Source organism: Tachypleus tridentatus, chromosome 3 (assembly GCF_004210375.1).
Source record: "Tachypleus tridentatus isolate NWPU-2018 chromosome 3, ASM421037v1, whole genome shotgun sequence".
NCBI classification, from domain to species: domain Eukaryota; kingdom Metazoa; phylum Arthropoda; class Merostomata; order Xiphosura; family Limulidae; genus Tachypleus; species Tachypleus tridentatus.
Genome location: NC_134827.1, coordinates 59,962,537 through 59,977,259, shown reverse-complemented (window position 1 = coordinate 59,977,259; position 14,723 = coordinate 59,962,537). Strand labels below are relative to the sequence as shown.

The 14,723-nt window shown below is 32.6% G+C and overlaps 1 protein-coding gene across 1 annotated transcript in view; it reads left to right on the top strand.

Moving 5' to 3' along the window:
• The window catches only part of LOC143246081 (neural cell adhesion molecule 1-like), a 182,746-nt gene that overhangs the window by 10,699 nt on the left and 157,324 nt on the right, over window positions 1–14,723 (top strand). The window contains exon 2 of the mRNA XM_076492297.1: window positions 13,115–13,441. Within this exon, the coding sequence (XP_076348412.1) occupies window positions 13,115–13,441 (327 nt within the window). The remainder of the gene's footprint in view (window positions 1–13,114; window positions 13,442–14,723) is intronic.

Here is a 14,723-nt window from a genome sequence, read left to right as displayed (position 1 = left end):
TAAGACTAGAGGGAAGGCAACTAGTCATCACCACCCATCACCAACTCTTGAGCTACTTTTTTACCAACGAATAGTGGGATTCAATTTTTAGGCTACTCTTTTATCAACGAATAGTGGGATTGAAGGTCACATTATAACGCGCTCACGGCTGAAAGGACAAGCTAGTTTGGTGTGATAGAGATTCGAACCCGCGACCCTCAGATTACGAGTCAAACGCCTTAACCCACCTGGCCGTGCCGGGCCTTTTTGTATTTTGAAAGATATCTTTTATCAATACAGTTAATTTGATAAATCAGTACGTATGTAGGTGCTAACGGTCTTTTTTAGAGTCCTGGTGATATGTGGAGAGCGTGTTGTGATTGATTGGATTATCACTGTTTCTAATTTGAGGAGAGATTTCCTGTAGATTACTGACCTGTAAACCAGAATCTCTGTTTAGTGAAGGTTTAATAGTGTTAATACAAAATGATTCTTTGATTTTTCTTGTCTTCCAGAATTTGTCCATGTCGATTGTTCTAGTTTTCTCCCAGTTTATTCTGTGTCCAGTTGACGCATGCTCTGTAATGGCGGAATTTTGTGTTTTCATGAGTCTTGTACTATCTTTATGTTCTTTTATTGTTGTTACGAGTTTTCTTCCTGTTTCTCCAATGTATGTATCGTTACAGGAACACGAAATTACACAGATGACGTTTTTGAGGTACTTTGGTAGGTCGCTGTTTGTTTTTTACCAGAATGGACCTTAAAGTATTGTAAAATTTCCACCGGACTTATACGTTTAATTTCTTGGCTACGCGTTTGAGGTTTTCACTGAAATGCTGTATGTCTGGTAAGCAAATGGTGGTGGTAACTTCCTGCTCTTTTCTTTCTGTTGTGGTCTTCTTCAAGGAGTTCTTGATGAAGGAGGAAGTGTAACCATTCTGTTTAAAACTCTCTACGATCTTTTGATGTTCTGCTTCGATGGATGTCTTATCACAAATGTTTTCTGCTCTCTTGTTTAGACATTGTATTATACCACGTTTTATCAAGGTTGGATGATAGGACTGGAAGTGTAGGTGTCTGTCCGTGTGGGTGGGTTTTCTGTTTACAGTTGTGGTTATCTGTCTTGCTTGTTTGCTGATGAGTATGTCAAGGAAGGGTAGACTGTTTTGTTCCTGTATTTCCATAGTGAAGTGGATTCTTTTGTCTACGGAACAGAGATGTTCTAAAAAGACTGGTAAGTTTTCATGACCGTGGGGCCAAATAATAAAGGTGTCGTTGACATAACGTCCGTAGAAACTTGGTTTTCTAGGTGTGGATGAAAGGACTCTTTCTTCAAAGTCTTCCATGAAAATCTCTACTACGATTGGAAAGAGTAGTGATTCCATGGCTACACCATCTGTTTGCTCGTAGAATTCTTGGTTGTATCGGAAATAGCTCTGCTTAAACAAGTAGTTGAGTCTAACAACGAAAAGTGCATATTTTTTCTTTATGTTCATTGGCCTATAGAATTTGGCCAGCAGTGTATATCTTAGAAACGTTCATAATCATTAAACATCATTATTTTATTAATTTGAAGTGTTTAATTCTTTAGTAAGTGTTAGCGCGTGTGTCTTAATGACAACGTGAGTATTAATAAGGTTATTGTACTAGTCAATAGGTGATCGGTGAACAAACTGATATATTTAAAAAAATAACACAGAAAAACAACTTACATTGGCGTGACACTTTATTTGGAATGAGTGGATAAAAAATAAGGAGTTTTGAGATAAGGTTTAACAATAAACAAACTGCACAGCATCAGATCTAGTGATCAATGGACCTTCTAATACGAAGTTACTTTTACTTGCTGGACTTTTCCAGAATTTTAAAGTTGTTTACCTATAAGTTCATTACACTTACTAAGCGCATGATTCTCGATGCTTGGAAATGACGTGGATTTTAAATATTTATATTCTTGTACGCGAGACGTTTACCACCTTGTGGTGAATTCAATACAACTTAAATAACGCTTAGAATATCTATATTTATCTTTCATATTATAAAATATGGTATATAAGATATAAGACAGCAATGTGTATCATTTATTTGAACGTCTCGAAATCATCAAATTACCATCTTCAGTAATCCGTACGTACAAAGTAAATATTACAGAAACTACATCAGAAATATAATTTGTAATAAATAGTGAGTAAAGAGTTTGAATGCGAAAACTGGAAATAAATTAAAATGGTTTCAAATGGATTAGTTTTATACAGAGACCCAAACTATTCATCTCCTAAAGGTGCGAGCATTGGAACATATGAATACGTCTATAGAAACTAGGGTGATATTTTAAACCCTTCCACCTCTACGAACCCCCCGCCAATACAGCGGTAAGTATATGGATTTACAACGCTAAAATAAGGGGTTTGATTTCCCTCGGTGGGCTCAGCAGATAGCCTGATATGGCTTTGTTATAAGAAAACACACACTTCACCTCTACGAACACAATAAAAAAAAAACAGGTTATTTGATGTTTCTCTCAAACTTTAACCTGTTCAGTGGCGTAAACGAAATAACTCGTCCAAGCCGATTGGTGTCAGCACCATACATGCATTTGACCTACTTACAAATTGTTTCACTTTCGATTCAAAATGGCGTCACGAAAAAAGTTACAAAGCATTAGAGTTGCATTGTAGCAGCTGAAATAGTTGGCAGTCAACAGATTAAAATTCTCTCGACAGCCAAACACATGATACTGAACTTCTAATAAAAGAGAAATAAGAAATCTCTTCCGTCACGAAATAATACAAAGTTTCCATTTGATTTAAGTCATTTTAGTTCAACTGTATTATTCTTACTTTTCATTTTTGCGTGTTATAATTTGTGTATTCACTTTGTTTGCTTATTTTTTATTACAAATCATATTTCTGAGGTAATTATTGTTACGTTTATTTTGATTACTGAAGATTGAATTTGGAACTATTCCGAGACGTTTAAATAAATGCTTTGTATAATTACACTCGTGTTTTGTTTTATTTTTGAATTAGTTTTCCTAAATAGTAATCGATTTTAAAGATAATTTCGATCTTTATTTCTAAAGAAATACTGTAATCTGCATACAGGCTTAAAAAACGTATCTTAATTTAACTTGAGGGTACACAGGATGATATGACTTGCATAACTGGTTTCTAATAGAATAACTGGCTCATCTGTTTATTGCAGGGTTGAATACATTTTTTTGTTTAGCATCATTCTAATTAGTCTGTGCAGGAAGACTCTTATAGTTTCTCTACAATAGAATAACATTATTTATAAGCCTATTGGAAAGGTATTCATTAGTAAAATACCACAAGTGGCACAGTGGTGTGTGTACAAACTTATGATGCTAGAAACCGAGGTTCGATACCTGTGGTGGACAGAGCACAGATAGTCCATTGTGTAGCTTTGTACATAAATTCGAGCAAATAAACCAAAAACAAGTCCTTAGTAAAAGAGCTCATAATTACTGGTAAGCTGTCATTGTGATCTGATTTTTCTTAAAAATTGCCAAAGTTAAAAGAAATCGTTAAAATTCTTCTCATGATTTCTCATTCAAGTTGTGTTTATTATGAATAAAAACATATAAACTGTTGTTTTGTTGATGTGCTTCTATTCTTAAGATATTTTTAAAATATTTTCAGCCATTCTAAGAGTAATAAATATATCATCTACACACATATGTATTCTTCTAACTAATTTTCGTGGTGACCCAATAACACATTATAAGGTGAGAGAAACAATACCAACAACTTGATTGTATATTTACTATTATCAAATAATATTTGGTGGCAAAATTCATAATTCTCATAAACACAAACTTGGGAAATATCTTTTAAACACTGTCATTTTCGTACAAAAGTTCATAACATGAATGTACGGTTTCATCCAAAGGTAGTTTATGTAAACAACAACAGAAACAAAAAGTTCATATCAAAACTAGCACAATGTACTTTAATGTTAAATATTTTTTTATTTCATGAGAAAATTAAACCTATCTTTGTCAGCACGATAACTTTTAATTAGCGTTTCAAAACCTTTATCATAAATACCTCAAGTTCATGATTGTATAACTGACCTCAGACTCTAATGTTTCAATAGAGCAGCCATGTGGTTAGCTTTATTCTAGAATATTCATTTATAGATAATAAATGTGAGTTCCCTAATTTTAGTTAATATCTCTCTAACTTACTTTATCTAGTTTCAAATGAATCTTTATCTAATTTCCAGATTTATTAAGATTTTTATACGTTATTTAATATAATTACGATGTTTCCTTTATATGGTTTTATTATAATGATATTTTCATTTGTACTTCAACTTTATATGGTCAAACATTCTGTTCTGCCAGTAATAACAGTTTTTTTCCAATGTTGTAATAACCCAAAGCTACAAAAGGAACGTTGCTTACTTGACTTTTATGATGCTAAAACATTCATTGTATTTTGACAGGTTGTTTGTGCAGAACAACTCTGCAGAAAATAGTCAAAATCTAATATAAAATGTTTCATTTTAAGCCTATTCGGTGAAATGACAAATTTTAATCACGAGCTAAATTCGCTTTTTTTTTTTTTTTTTGTCACGTAAATTATAATTGAAAAAACAAAAAAATTTATTGTGATGAATTTCATTCAAAGCTACACGAGGGTTATTTGCGCTAAATGTCTTTAATTTAACCTAAAGGGAAGGCAGCTAGCTAATCATCACTACCTACCATCAACTCCTGTTTTACTCTTTTAGTAACGAATAATGGGATAGACTGTGACATAATAATGTCCCCATGGCTGAAAGGACGAACATGTTTGTTTGGATGGTGATCCGAACTCGCAACCCGCAAATTTCGAATCAGGCTCTGCAAACAAAATATTGCTTCATCTAAAAATATATTTTTGTTCAATGTTTTCAGTTTTCAGATTTTCTATCTGATTATTTATACATTTCGCGCGTAAGGCGTGCGACTCGTAATCCGAGGGTCGCGGGTTCGCGCCCGCGTCGCGCTAAACATGTTCGCCCTCCCAGCCGTGGGGGCGTATAATGTGACGGTCAATCCCACTATTCGTTGGTAAAAGAGTAGCCCAAGAGTTGGCGGTGGGTGGTGATGACTAGCTGCCTTCCCTCTAGTCTTACACTGCTAAATTAGGGACGGCTAGCACAGATAGCCCTCGAGTAGCTTTGTGCGAAATTCAAAAACAAACAAACAATTTATACATTTTAAAATATATTAATTATTATTTTGTATATTTATCCAAGTAAATGAATTATTTTGTTCTGATTTACTAACTTGCTTTTATAACAATTATACTTTTTTTTATTAAATGTCGTTTGGACACTGTTTTTAGTTTTCGTTATATTCCACAATTTTACAGTTGTTTTATAAATTTAATTGGCCAAGTATGGCCAGGTGGTTAAAGCACTCGACTCGTAATCGGAGGGCCGCGGGTTTGAATCCCTGTCTCACCAAACATGCTTGCCCTTTCAGCCGTTTGTAAGAGTACTTACTCCAAGAGTCGGCGGTGGGTGATGATGACTAGCTGCCTTCCCTCTAGTCTTACATTGCTAAATTAGGAACGATTAGTGCAGATAGCCCTCGTGTAGCTTTGTGCGAAATTCAAAATAAACCAAGCCAATCTAAATTTAAATGCCGTCTCGAATAATGAAATTGAGAAATATATTTATTAAATTAATAAGTCTAGGTGTCGCACTGTTCCAGAAAATCTAAGTTCAGCTTACGTTTTGCAATAGTTTCAAAAAAATTTTTTTTTAGTATTATGTTAGAAATTTCATCTGGTATTGTTAATTTAGAAATGCTTATAAACCTGGTTGATTTTTATTCTGAAAGTTAAGTCATAATTAATTTATAAATTACGCAGTTGATCCATTTTTGTTTGTTTGATGTGAACCTTAACCCTAATCCTGGACTTAACATTAACTGAATGATATTTCTTCTAAAAAATTTTCACAAGTATCTAATGCGGTAGTTCTCAACTATCTATCAAAATCACGTATTAACGTATTCAGTAATTGTAACATTATATACTTTCATTAATGATCTTATTATCATAAAAAATAACATTTAATAATAATTTGAATAACTTAAAACATTACGTGAATTGATATAAATACTTTCTGCTGTGATATTTTGTGGTAACAGGGTGCTTACCATGAATCCACGGAATCATACTTCAGTCACATTAAATTATTATTCACGTTCAACCCAGCATTTTCTGCTTCATCTCTTCCAATCACTGTTCGTAAACGTAAAACAGTCCTTTTAACCATGCAGTGACCGGTTTAAATTTCTATATCTCTAAATGGAGTTTAATACCCAGGTAATTTTACAAGTAGAATAATACAGAATTTAGTTGTAAACCATTGTACCGAATATACAAAAGAAATTTTGAAAAATTGTTAATCTAGACAAGCTAAACACAAGTAAGGGAAGCGTATAAAGAACAGACATGGCAGAAACTTTATATGGATTGAATACATTACGTAAGACTATACACATCTACAAAGAGAAACATTTCCATAAGTTCGACTAATAAGGGACTAGGCTACCCTGCCTTATGTCAAGAGTTTTCTGTTAAAAATAAGACATAATTCATAATTTTAAATTTAACTTCTCTACGTATTAGGACAGGAAAAGGGTTAAGTTGAAATGACGTAATTAATCCTGTCAGTATTATTGTAAAAGCACTTATTAAATAAAGGATGAACGAATAAAGGTTTAACGTATTTATGTCACTCGAAGTTCTTGATTAACTAAATCAGTTCAGGTTATTAACAACATGTTTGAAATTCATTGTTGCTATATAAACGTTCTAAAGGTAATTCTGTTAGACTATAACCTGCAAACAGAAGTTCTCTTAATTTTATATTTTCCATTAAATAAGCTAGCTGCCTTCACAACTTCATTGGAATATAATATCTTAGAGTGGATCGAATAAAACAAAAAGAGAAAGTGTAAAAACCAAATAAGGTGTGATAAAAAGCTCCCCCTATAACAAAAGTAAAACACAATCTTAATAAATGTTAATTTAGGTAATAGGTTCAAAATGAGTGATATGCTTGAAACATTCCAGAAATGATTGAATAAAAAGTACTGTTACATATGACATTATAAACAATATTGATTCTCAAAATGTAAAATTTAAAACTGTTTATATAATTATACAAATTTAATTATTCATTGTAATAACTAGAACTATATATGTATAAATACATACACAAGTGTATATTATATAATTCATTATAATAGGGACATATAATTATACCAAAAAAGCTGTGTCCAGGCTAATAGTCATCGTAGGCTTGAGGTACTGACAATATAGTTATCTATAAAAATCTAACATCAGTATTTTCACGTGGTCTCTTTCTTCACCAAATCTTGCGTGATGTACGGTTTTGTGTTTAAAATAGTTTGCATACTTAATAACGTGTGTAAATTACATTATTTAATCTGGTGTTCACAATCTAGAAACATATATACTATATGCTTCTATCAGGTCATCTCATAAGTTATGTCCAAAAGTTTACTACAGAAAGTACATCATAAATTCTGTCTTTATAAAAGACTTTAATGACTAAAACATGTAGTAAGACATGTATAAAAATATTCAAACAAATAAAAGAAACTAACCCAACTCCACTTTTTCAGACCATTAATCAAATAAACCCTTATGAAGATGGATATGTCTGAGGAGCACATTAGTCATATAATGATTTATAAATTTTAAAAAAGCAATAGTGCAGCAAAAACTACACGAAACATTCAGGGTGTTTATGATGTGAAGACTAGAGAGTCCAGTTGAAAGAAAATGTCGAAGGTTGTGTCAGAAACTCAGATCACGTGACTTCAACTTAAGTGATGCTCACGTTCAGGTCGTCCTGTTGAGTTTGATGATGACTTGCTGCTGGCTGCACTTGATGAAGATTGTTCTGTAACAGTTGTAGAACTAGCACAGAAACTTAATTCAACCCATTCAACAGTTCACCGTCATCTGCAACAGTTTGGAAAAGTGTCAAAACTTGGAGAATGGGTTTCTCATGATTTGAGAGAAGAGAACCTTTGTGCACGTCTGTGCACTCCCGTGAACGTCACTCACCTGTTTTTGACAGGTTAGTGACTGAAGATGAAAAACAGATATTTTATAAAAATGTTAAGTGCTGCAGACAATGACTCAGTGCAGGTAAACTGGCTAAAGCACAGCCCAAAATGGACCTCCATCCTAGGAAAGTCTTAAGTGTTTGGTGGGATATTGTTGGTGTGATCCACTTTGAGTTGCTGCCATTCAATGTAACAAATACATCAAACTTCTATTGTCAACAATAAGAGCGCTTAAATGTTGCACTGAAACAAAAGAGGCCTGCTTTGATCAATCATAAAGATGTTGTGTTACACCAGGATAATACACGGCTCCATACAGCAAGGATCACATCTGTAAAGATTGAAGAGCTAGACTGGGAAAAACTGCCACATCCTCCTTATTCTCCAGACTCTACTCCATCTGATTATCATCTGTTCGAAAGTTTACAAAACTATCTTGATAGAAAAGAGCTTGGAACACATGAAGATGTCAAAACTACCCTCTCCACATTCTTTTCCTCCACACCCCAAGAATTTTATAGAAGTGGCATTCAAAAGCTTGTGAATCGTTGGCAGAAAGTAATTAATAATAATGGAACACTCGTTATTCATTAACTAACATTAAAAGTGTTTGAAATCCTTTATCTTTTTCTGAACCTAAAATCGGACATTACTTAAGGGATGACTTGATATAATGTAAGCTTCTGACTTAAAATTGAAAAAAATTGACTTATAGAAATCTCAAGTTTAGTAATACATCTAAATTCTAAATATTACAAAACTTAAGTTATAGAAGATCAGGTCTATTAGCCAGGATTATCACATTGTAACGAAAAGTTTTAAATCTATCTCTGCCTTTCTTATTCGGTTTCTTAGCCTTTTACAGGAAAATTACCATTGGTCATTGGTTCATATAGATAAACAGATGACTTTTAAAACTTTTATTTGCATAAATTCACTGAAATTATGTAGTATCTTCACACCTTATGTCCGTGTTTTAACTGGTTACTCAAATACAGTAACTAAGTAAATTAATCTATTTATTTATTAGTGATATTGTAGCTACATTTAGCTCAGGATATAATATCTGGAGAAATAGGATCAATCCAGAATTTATTTTTCTTGGTTTAGTTCAGTATTTATATAATATCAAACAACAGGTGTTTTTTTTTTATCTTATGGTAAGATGTTTCCTTCAAAAGTGAATGATATTACGAACTTCAGTGGATGCTCTAAAAGTAGTGTTTTGGAAACTTTTCACATTCATCTGGTACAGTCGCATTTACGATCTAATAATGTATACTGAAAATACCGTTGTCATCTTGATGCAATTTCAAAATTTGAATGAAACAAAGAAGCACTAGAAGTAGTTAAAGTTACATCTGATTAATATGGACAAATTTTAACACATAGTCACTAAGTTAGCATTATAACTAAATTAATTTATTACGTTTCAAAGTCATAGCCCAAGACATTCTATAGCAAATTGCCTTAACTCTTTTAGTGGTGATACATAAACAATGAAACAATGAATTTACAGACTTGCCACACTAAAACCCGAGTTTTAACTCCCTTGATGAATACAGCACAGATAGCCTATTGTGTAGATTTGCACCAAACCCAAACTAAATAAACAATGATGCAGAGAAAATTAGCACAAAAGAAAGAGTTCATTGACTATAATGGGATCATTATTTCAAAAGACAATATTTCAGTTCAGAAGAATACATAATACTGTAACAAGAAGCAGGCCAGACGAAGCTGTCCAATAAAAGAAAGCTTATAACACAAATCGTATTTCGAGACCTAGGTAGAAGTAGCACAGCTAGCACATTGAGTAAATTTACTGCTGTGCTAATGAGAAATTTGTTCTGAATCCACCAAGTAAAAGATAACCCCTAATTCTAGAATTGTAAATCCGATAATTTACCTCTCTTCCAAAAGGGGGACATTATGGTTGAAGGAAAATCTTGTCCTCTCTAATAGGCTTAGTAGAGTAAATTTATTTGCTAGAATCACAGTTTATTTTTTACCAACCACCCTCCTGCTATATCTGTTTATATCACAGGCTAGCAGTATAATATATGATTCAACATTTATAGTCTTGGCTCATTCAAATCGATAATTGAATATCCTCACAGAACTAAATCCTCTGTAGAAAAAAGTTTTACTTTTTAAACATTTAACACATCTATCTTTATCATTTTATTTACATCTTCTTTGTAGGAAACAACCATAATAATTGCTCACTTTTATCTAAATTTAACTTCTACTTTAAAAAGGAATACCTGTCACTTGAATGATGTGGATGTGTTTATTAAAACATACTGGTATTGTGATGTTTCAATCGTAAGACATATTCATATTGTGACTCTTTTATTTTAAAACGTATTGGTATTGTGATGTTTCAATCGTAAGACATATTCATATTGTGACTCTTTTATTTTAAAACGTATTGGTATTGTGATGTTTCAATCGTAAGACATATTCATATTGTGACTCTTTTATTTTAAAACGTATTGGTATTGTGATGTTTCAATCGTAAGACATATTCATATTGTGACTCTTTTATTTTAAAACGTATTGGTATTGTGATGTTTCAATCGTAAGACATATTCATATTGTGACTTTTATTTTAAAACGTATTGGTATTGTGATGTTTCAATCGTAAGACATATTCGTATTGTGACTCTTTTATTTTAAAACGTATTGGTATTGTGATGTTTCAATCGTAAGACATATTCATATTGTGACTCTTTTATTTTAAAACGTATTGGTATTGTGATGTTTCAATCGTAAGACATATTCATATTGTGACTCTTTTATTTTAAAACGTATTGGTATTGTGATGTTTCAATCGTAAGACATATTCATATTGTGACTCTTTTATTTTAAAACGTATTGGTATTGTGATGTTTCAATCGTAAGACATATTCATATTGTGACTCTTTTATTTTAAAACGTATTGGTATTGTGATGTTTCAATCGTAAGACATATTCATATTGTGATTTTTTATTTTAAAACGTATTGGTATTGTGATGTTTCAATCGTAAGACATATTCATATTGTGATTTTTTTATTTTAAAACGTATTGGTATTGTGATGTTTCAATCGTAAGACATATTCATATTGTGATTTTTTTTTATTTTAAGACATATTAGTATTATCACGTTTCAATCGTAAGACATATTTATATTGTGACTTTTATTTTAAAACGTATTGGTATTGTGATGTTTCAATTGTAAGACATATTCGTATTGTGACTTTTATTTTAAAACGTATTGGTATTGTGATGTTTCAATCGTAAGACATATTCATATTGTGATTTTTTGTTATTTTAAGACATTAGTATTATCACGTTTCAATCGTAAGACATATTCATATTGTGTTGTTTTTAATTATAAGTCTTATTAAAATTATGAGTATTTTTAGTTTTAAGACATTTTTATATTGAGATGGTTTTATTTGTAAGACCTAATGATATTAAATGTATCTGATTCTAAGACATATTTCATGATGTAATTTTTAACTCTAAGACATTTTGATATTGTGGTTTGATTAGAGTAAAATATAATCCAATAATAATCAGAAACTAAGATAGATAATATCCTCATTGATAATAACAGAAACAAACCTTTCTCTAAGAATAAATCCAATTTCAAAGAACACAATCAAGTACCTAAGTGTTCAATTCTCATGATAATTCTCCTTGGCTTGAATAGGTCAATAATGTTTTTCATTAAGAGATTTCTAGTGCCTTCATTCAGACATGCAAGATTTGGGTCTCAACTGGAATTTCGTTAGTAAAATGTGATTTAATATGATGGACTGGACATGTCAACAGTTACTACAAATGGTTCAATTAAAAATATGATGTCACAGGAAGGGAAGTTTCGTATAATTTCTTAAACCGTAGTGTGGTGCATCAGTGGTTCTATTACCCATGTGCCCTCTCGGTCCGTAAAACACGTGCTTGTTTTGTTTGTTTTGTTTTTGAATTTCGCACAAAGCTACTCGAGGGCTATCTGTGCTAGCCGTCCCTAATTTAGCAGTGTAAGACTAGAGGGAAGGCAGCTAGTCATCACCACCCACCGCCAACTCTTGGGCTACTCTTTTACCAACGAATAGTGGGATTGACCGTCACATTATAACGCCCCCACGGCTGGGAGGGCGAGCATGTTTGGCGCGACTCGGGCGCGAACCCGCAACCCTCAGATTACAAAGCGCAGGCCTTAACGCGCTAGGCCATGCCAGGCCCAAAAACACGTGCTAATCGTAAATAAATGAAAATCCTATAACACATTTACCAGTTTATCAGAATTTATCTTTGTGAATAAGCACAGAGCTATCTGTAAATAAGCACAGAGCTATCTGTGCTCTGCCAGTCATGTGCAACAAAATCAAATTTCTAACGTTTAAGACCGAAATAATTTAACTCTGTGTCACTAGGTGGCGGTTTACTTTTATTTTTTATTCATAGCCAATTTAAAACTTTAATATCAAATATCATAGTGAAATTTATATTACAAACATATATTTCATTATAGTTTAAATATTATATTATATACACCTATATATAAACATTCATAGACGCACGTTAATATTTCTTTAGGGTATCTCACTATCTGAATCTTCTAATAAAATACAGTTTCAAAGAACAAGCAAACATAATGTTTGTTTTTTAGTTTTCGCTTAAAGCTACTCGAGGTCTATCTACGCTAACCGTACCTTATTTACCAGTGATATGTATATGCGTATGTGGTTTTTGACATCACGTTTTTAAAAGCTTGTTCTTGGGTTTTTGGGGTTTCTCAATAGCATGTATAAAAATTATGCAACTGTACGGTTTTTCGTTTTAATTTTTGCAGTAAAATTATCATTTAATAGTTTCAAATTGCTAAAACCAATTGCGAAAAACCTTTGTATATTGACCGTAGTCTCGTTCAAATTCAACAGCTTTATTACATATATATATATTTCAGTTGTTTGTTTATGTTTTGGTGTATATGTGTATTGTTTGTTTTTCACAGTTATATCTGGTCTGGTTGGTGAAGAAGTGAAACTTCCCTGTAACATCACAGCTACTTTACCACACGACAAACCGGCTCTTGTCCTGTGGTACAAAGACAAATTACCAACTCCAATTTACACCCTGGATAGCAGAATAGGCCCCCTGTGGCAAGCCCGTCATTCGTCCAGTGATGGGTTGGCCACCAGGGCATATCTGACAACAGTTAATAGACCTGCCACACTTGTAATTGACCAGGTGACGAAAGAAGACGAAGGTTCATATCGTTGTAGAGTGGATTTCAACAGAGCCAGAACTCGCTACACGGACAGCGTTTTAACGGTTATTGGTCAGTGGTCAGTGTTTAAGGTTTATTTTTAGTCATTTGTATTATAATTTTACTCAATGTTATACAAAACATCTTGTTTAATATTTTCTAAAGTGATATTTCTATTAGAAAACTAAAACAAACAGACAGAAATTTAGGCTTATCCATTGTATTAAATGCAAAAGATAAAAACCTAACTTCCTATGCTATTCATTGTTTGTAATGTTGTACTAGAAAAGCTGGGAATTGTCTCATGCACAGTGCGTGCAATTTTAGCATTTGAAACTACAAAGTATTTCAAGATTTTTGTAATACTATCTACATATGGAAAGGCCCGGCATGGTCAGGTGATTAAGGCACTCGAATCGTAATCTGAAGGTCGCAGATTTCAATTACCGTCACACCAAACATGCTTGCCCTTTTAGTTGTGGGGGCGTTATAATGTGATGATCAACCCCACTATTCTTTGGTGAAAGAATAGCCCAAGAGTTGGCGGTGGGTGATATTAAATAGCTGCCTTTTCTCTAGTATTACACTGCTAAATTAGGGACGACTAGCCCAGATAGCCCTCATTTAACTTTGCGTGGAATTCAAAAGCAAACAATACGTATGAAAAGTGATAAAAACATATTTTCATTAACATAACTTATTAAGACTTTTGAATTAAATATTAAGTAACAATATAAAACTTATCACTGTCCGTCGTGGCCTAATGGCTAGCGTACTAGACTATAAACGTGAGGGTCAAAGGTTTGTGTCCTGTTGATACAAAAATACGTTTTTTACATTAGAGCCGTGGAAACATTATAAAAGCGACAGACAAATGCTAGTATTCGATTAGAGTAACCAACAGCTGGCGATGGGTGTTTCTAACAAGATTCCTTATGTTCTATCTTTCTTATAAATATGTTCTATCTTTCTGATAGATATACTCAGCATCAAGTTTCATAACTGGGTTTTGTAAATATTTTAATTTAATTAGTGTTTAATTTATAATCAATAATCACATTTCAAAAAAGTCGTGCGTTTCTGTGAATGAAGGTAGTTTGAAACAGCTGCTTTCAAACATTAATTTCGATATATTTGAATAACTTCTTACGATTCAACATATGTAATCCTTCAATTTGTTAATAGGTCAACGTGTGAAAACTTTAACATGACATCTTTTCCCTTCTATCATACTTAAACCATTAAAGAAAGTTGGGTTATAAATAAGAATCTTTCGTGCTTACATTAAATAATAAAGAAGCTTTGAAATAATGAGAGAACTATATTAACTTGTGTTATTTAACACACATTAATA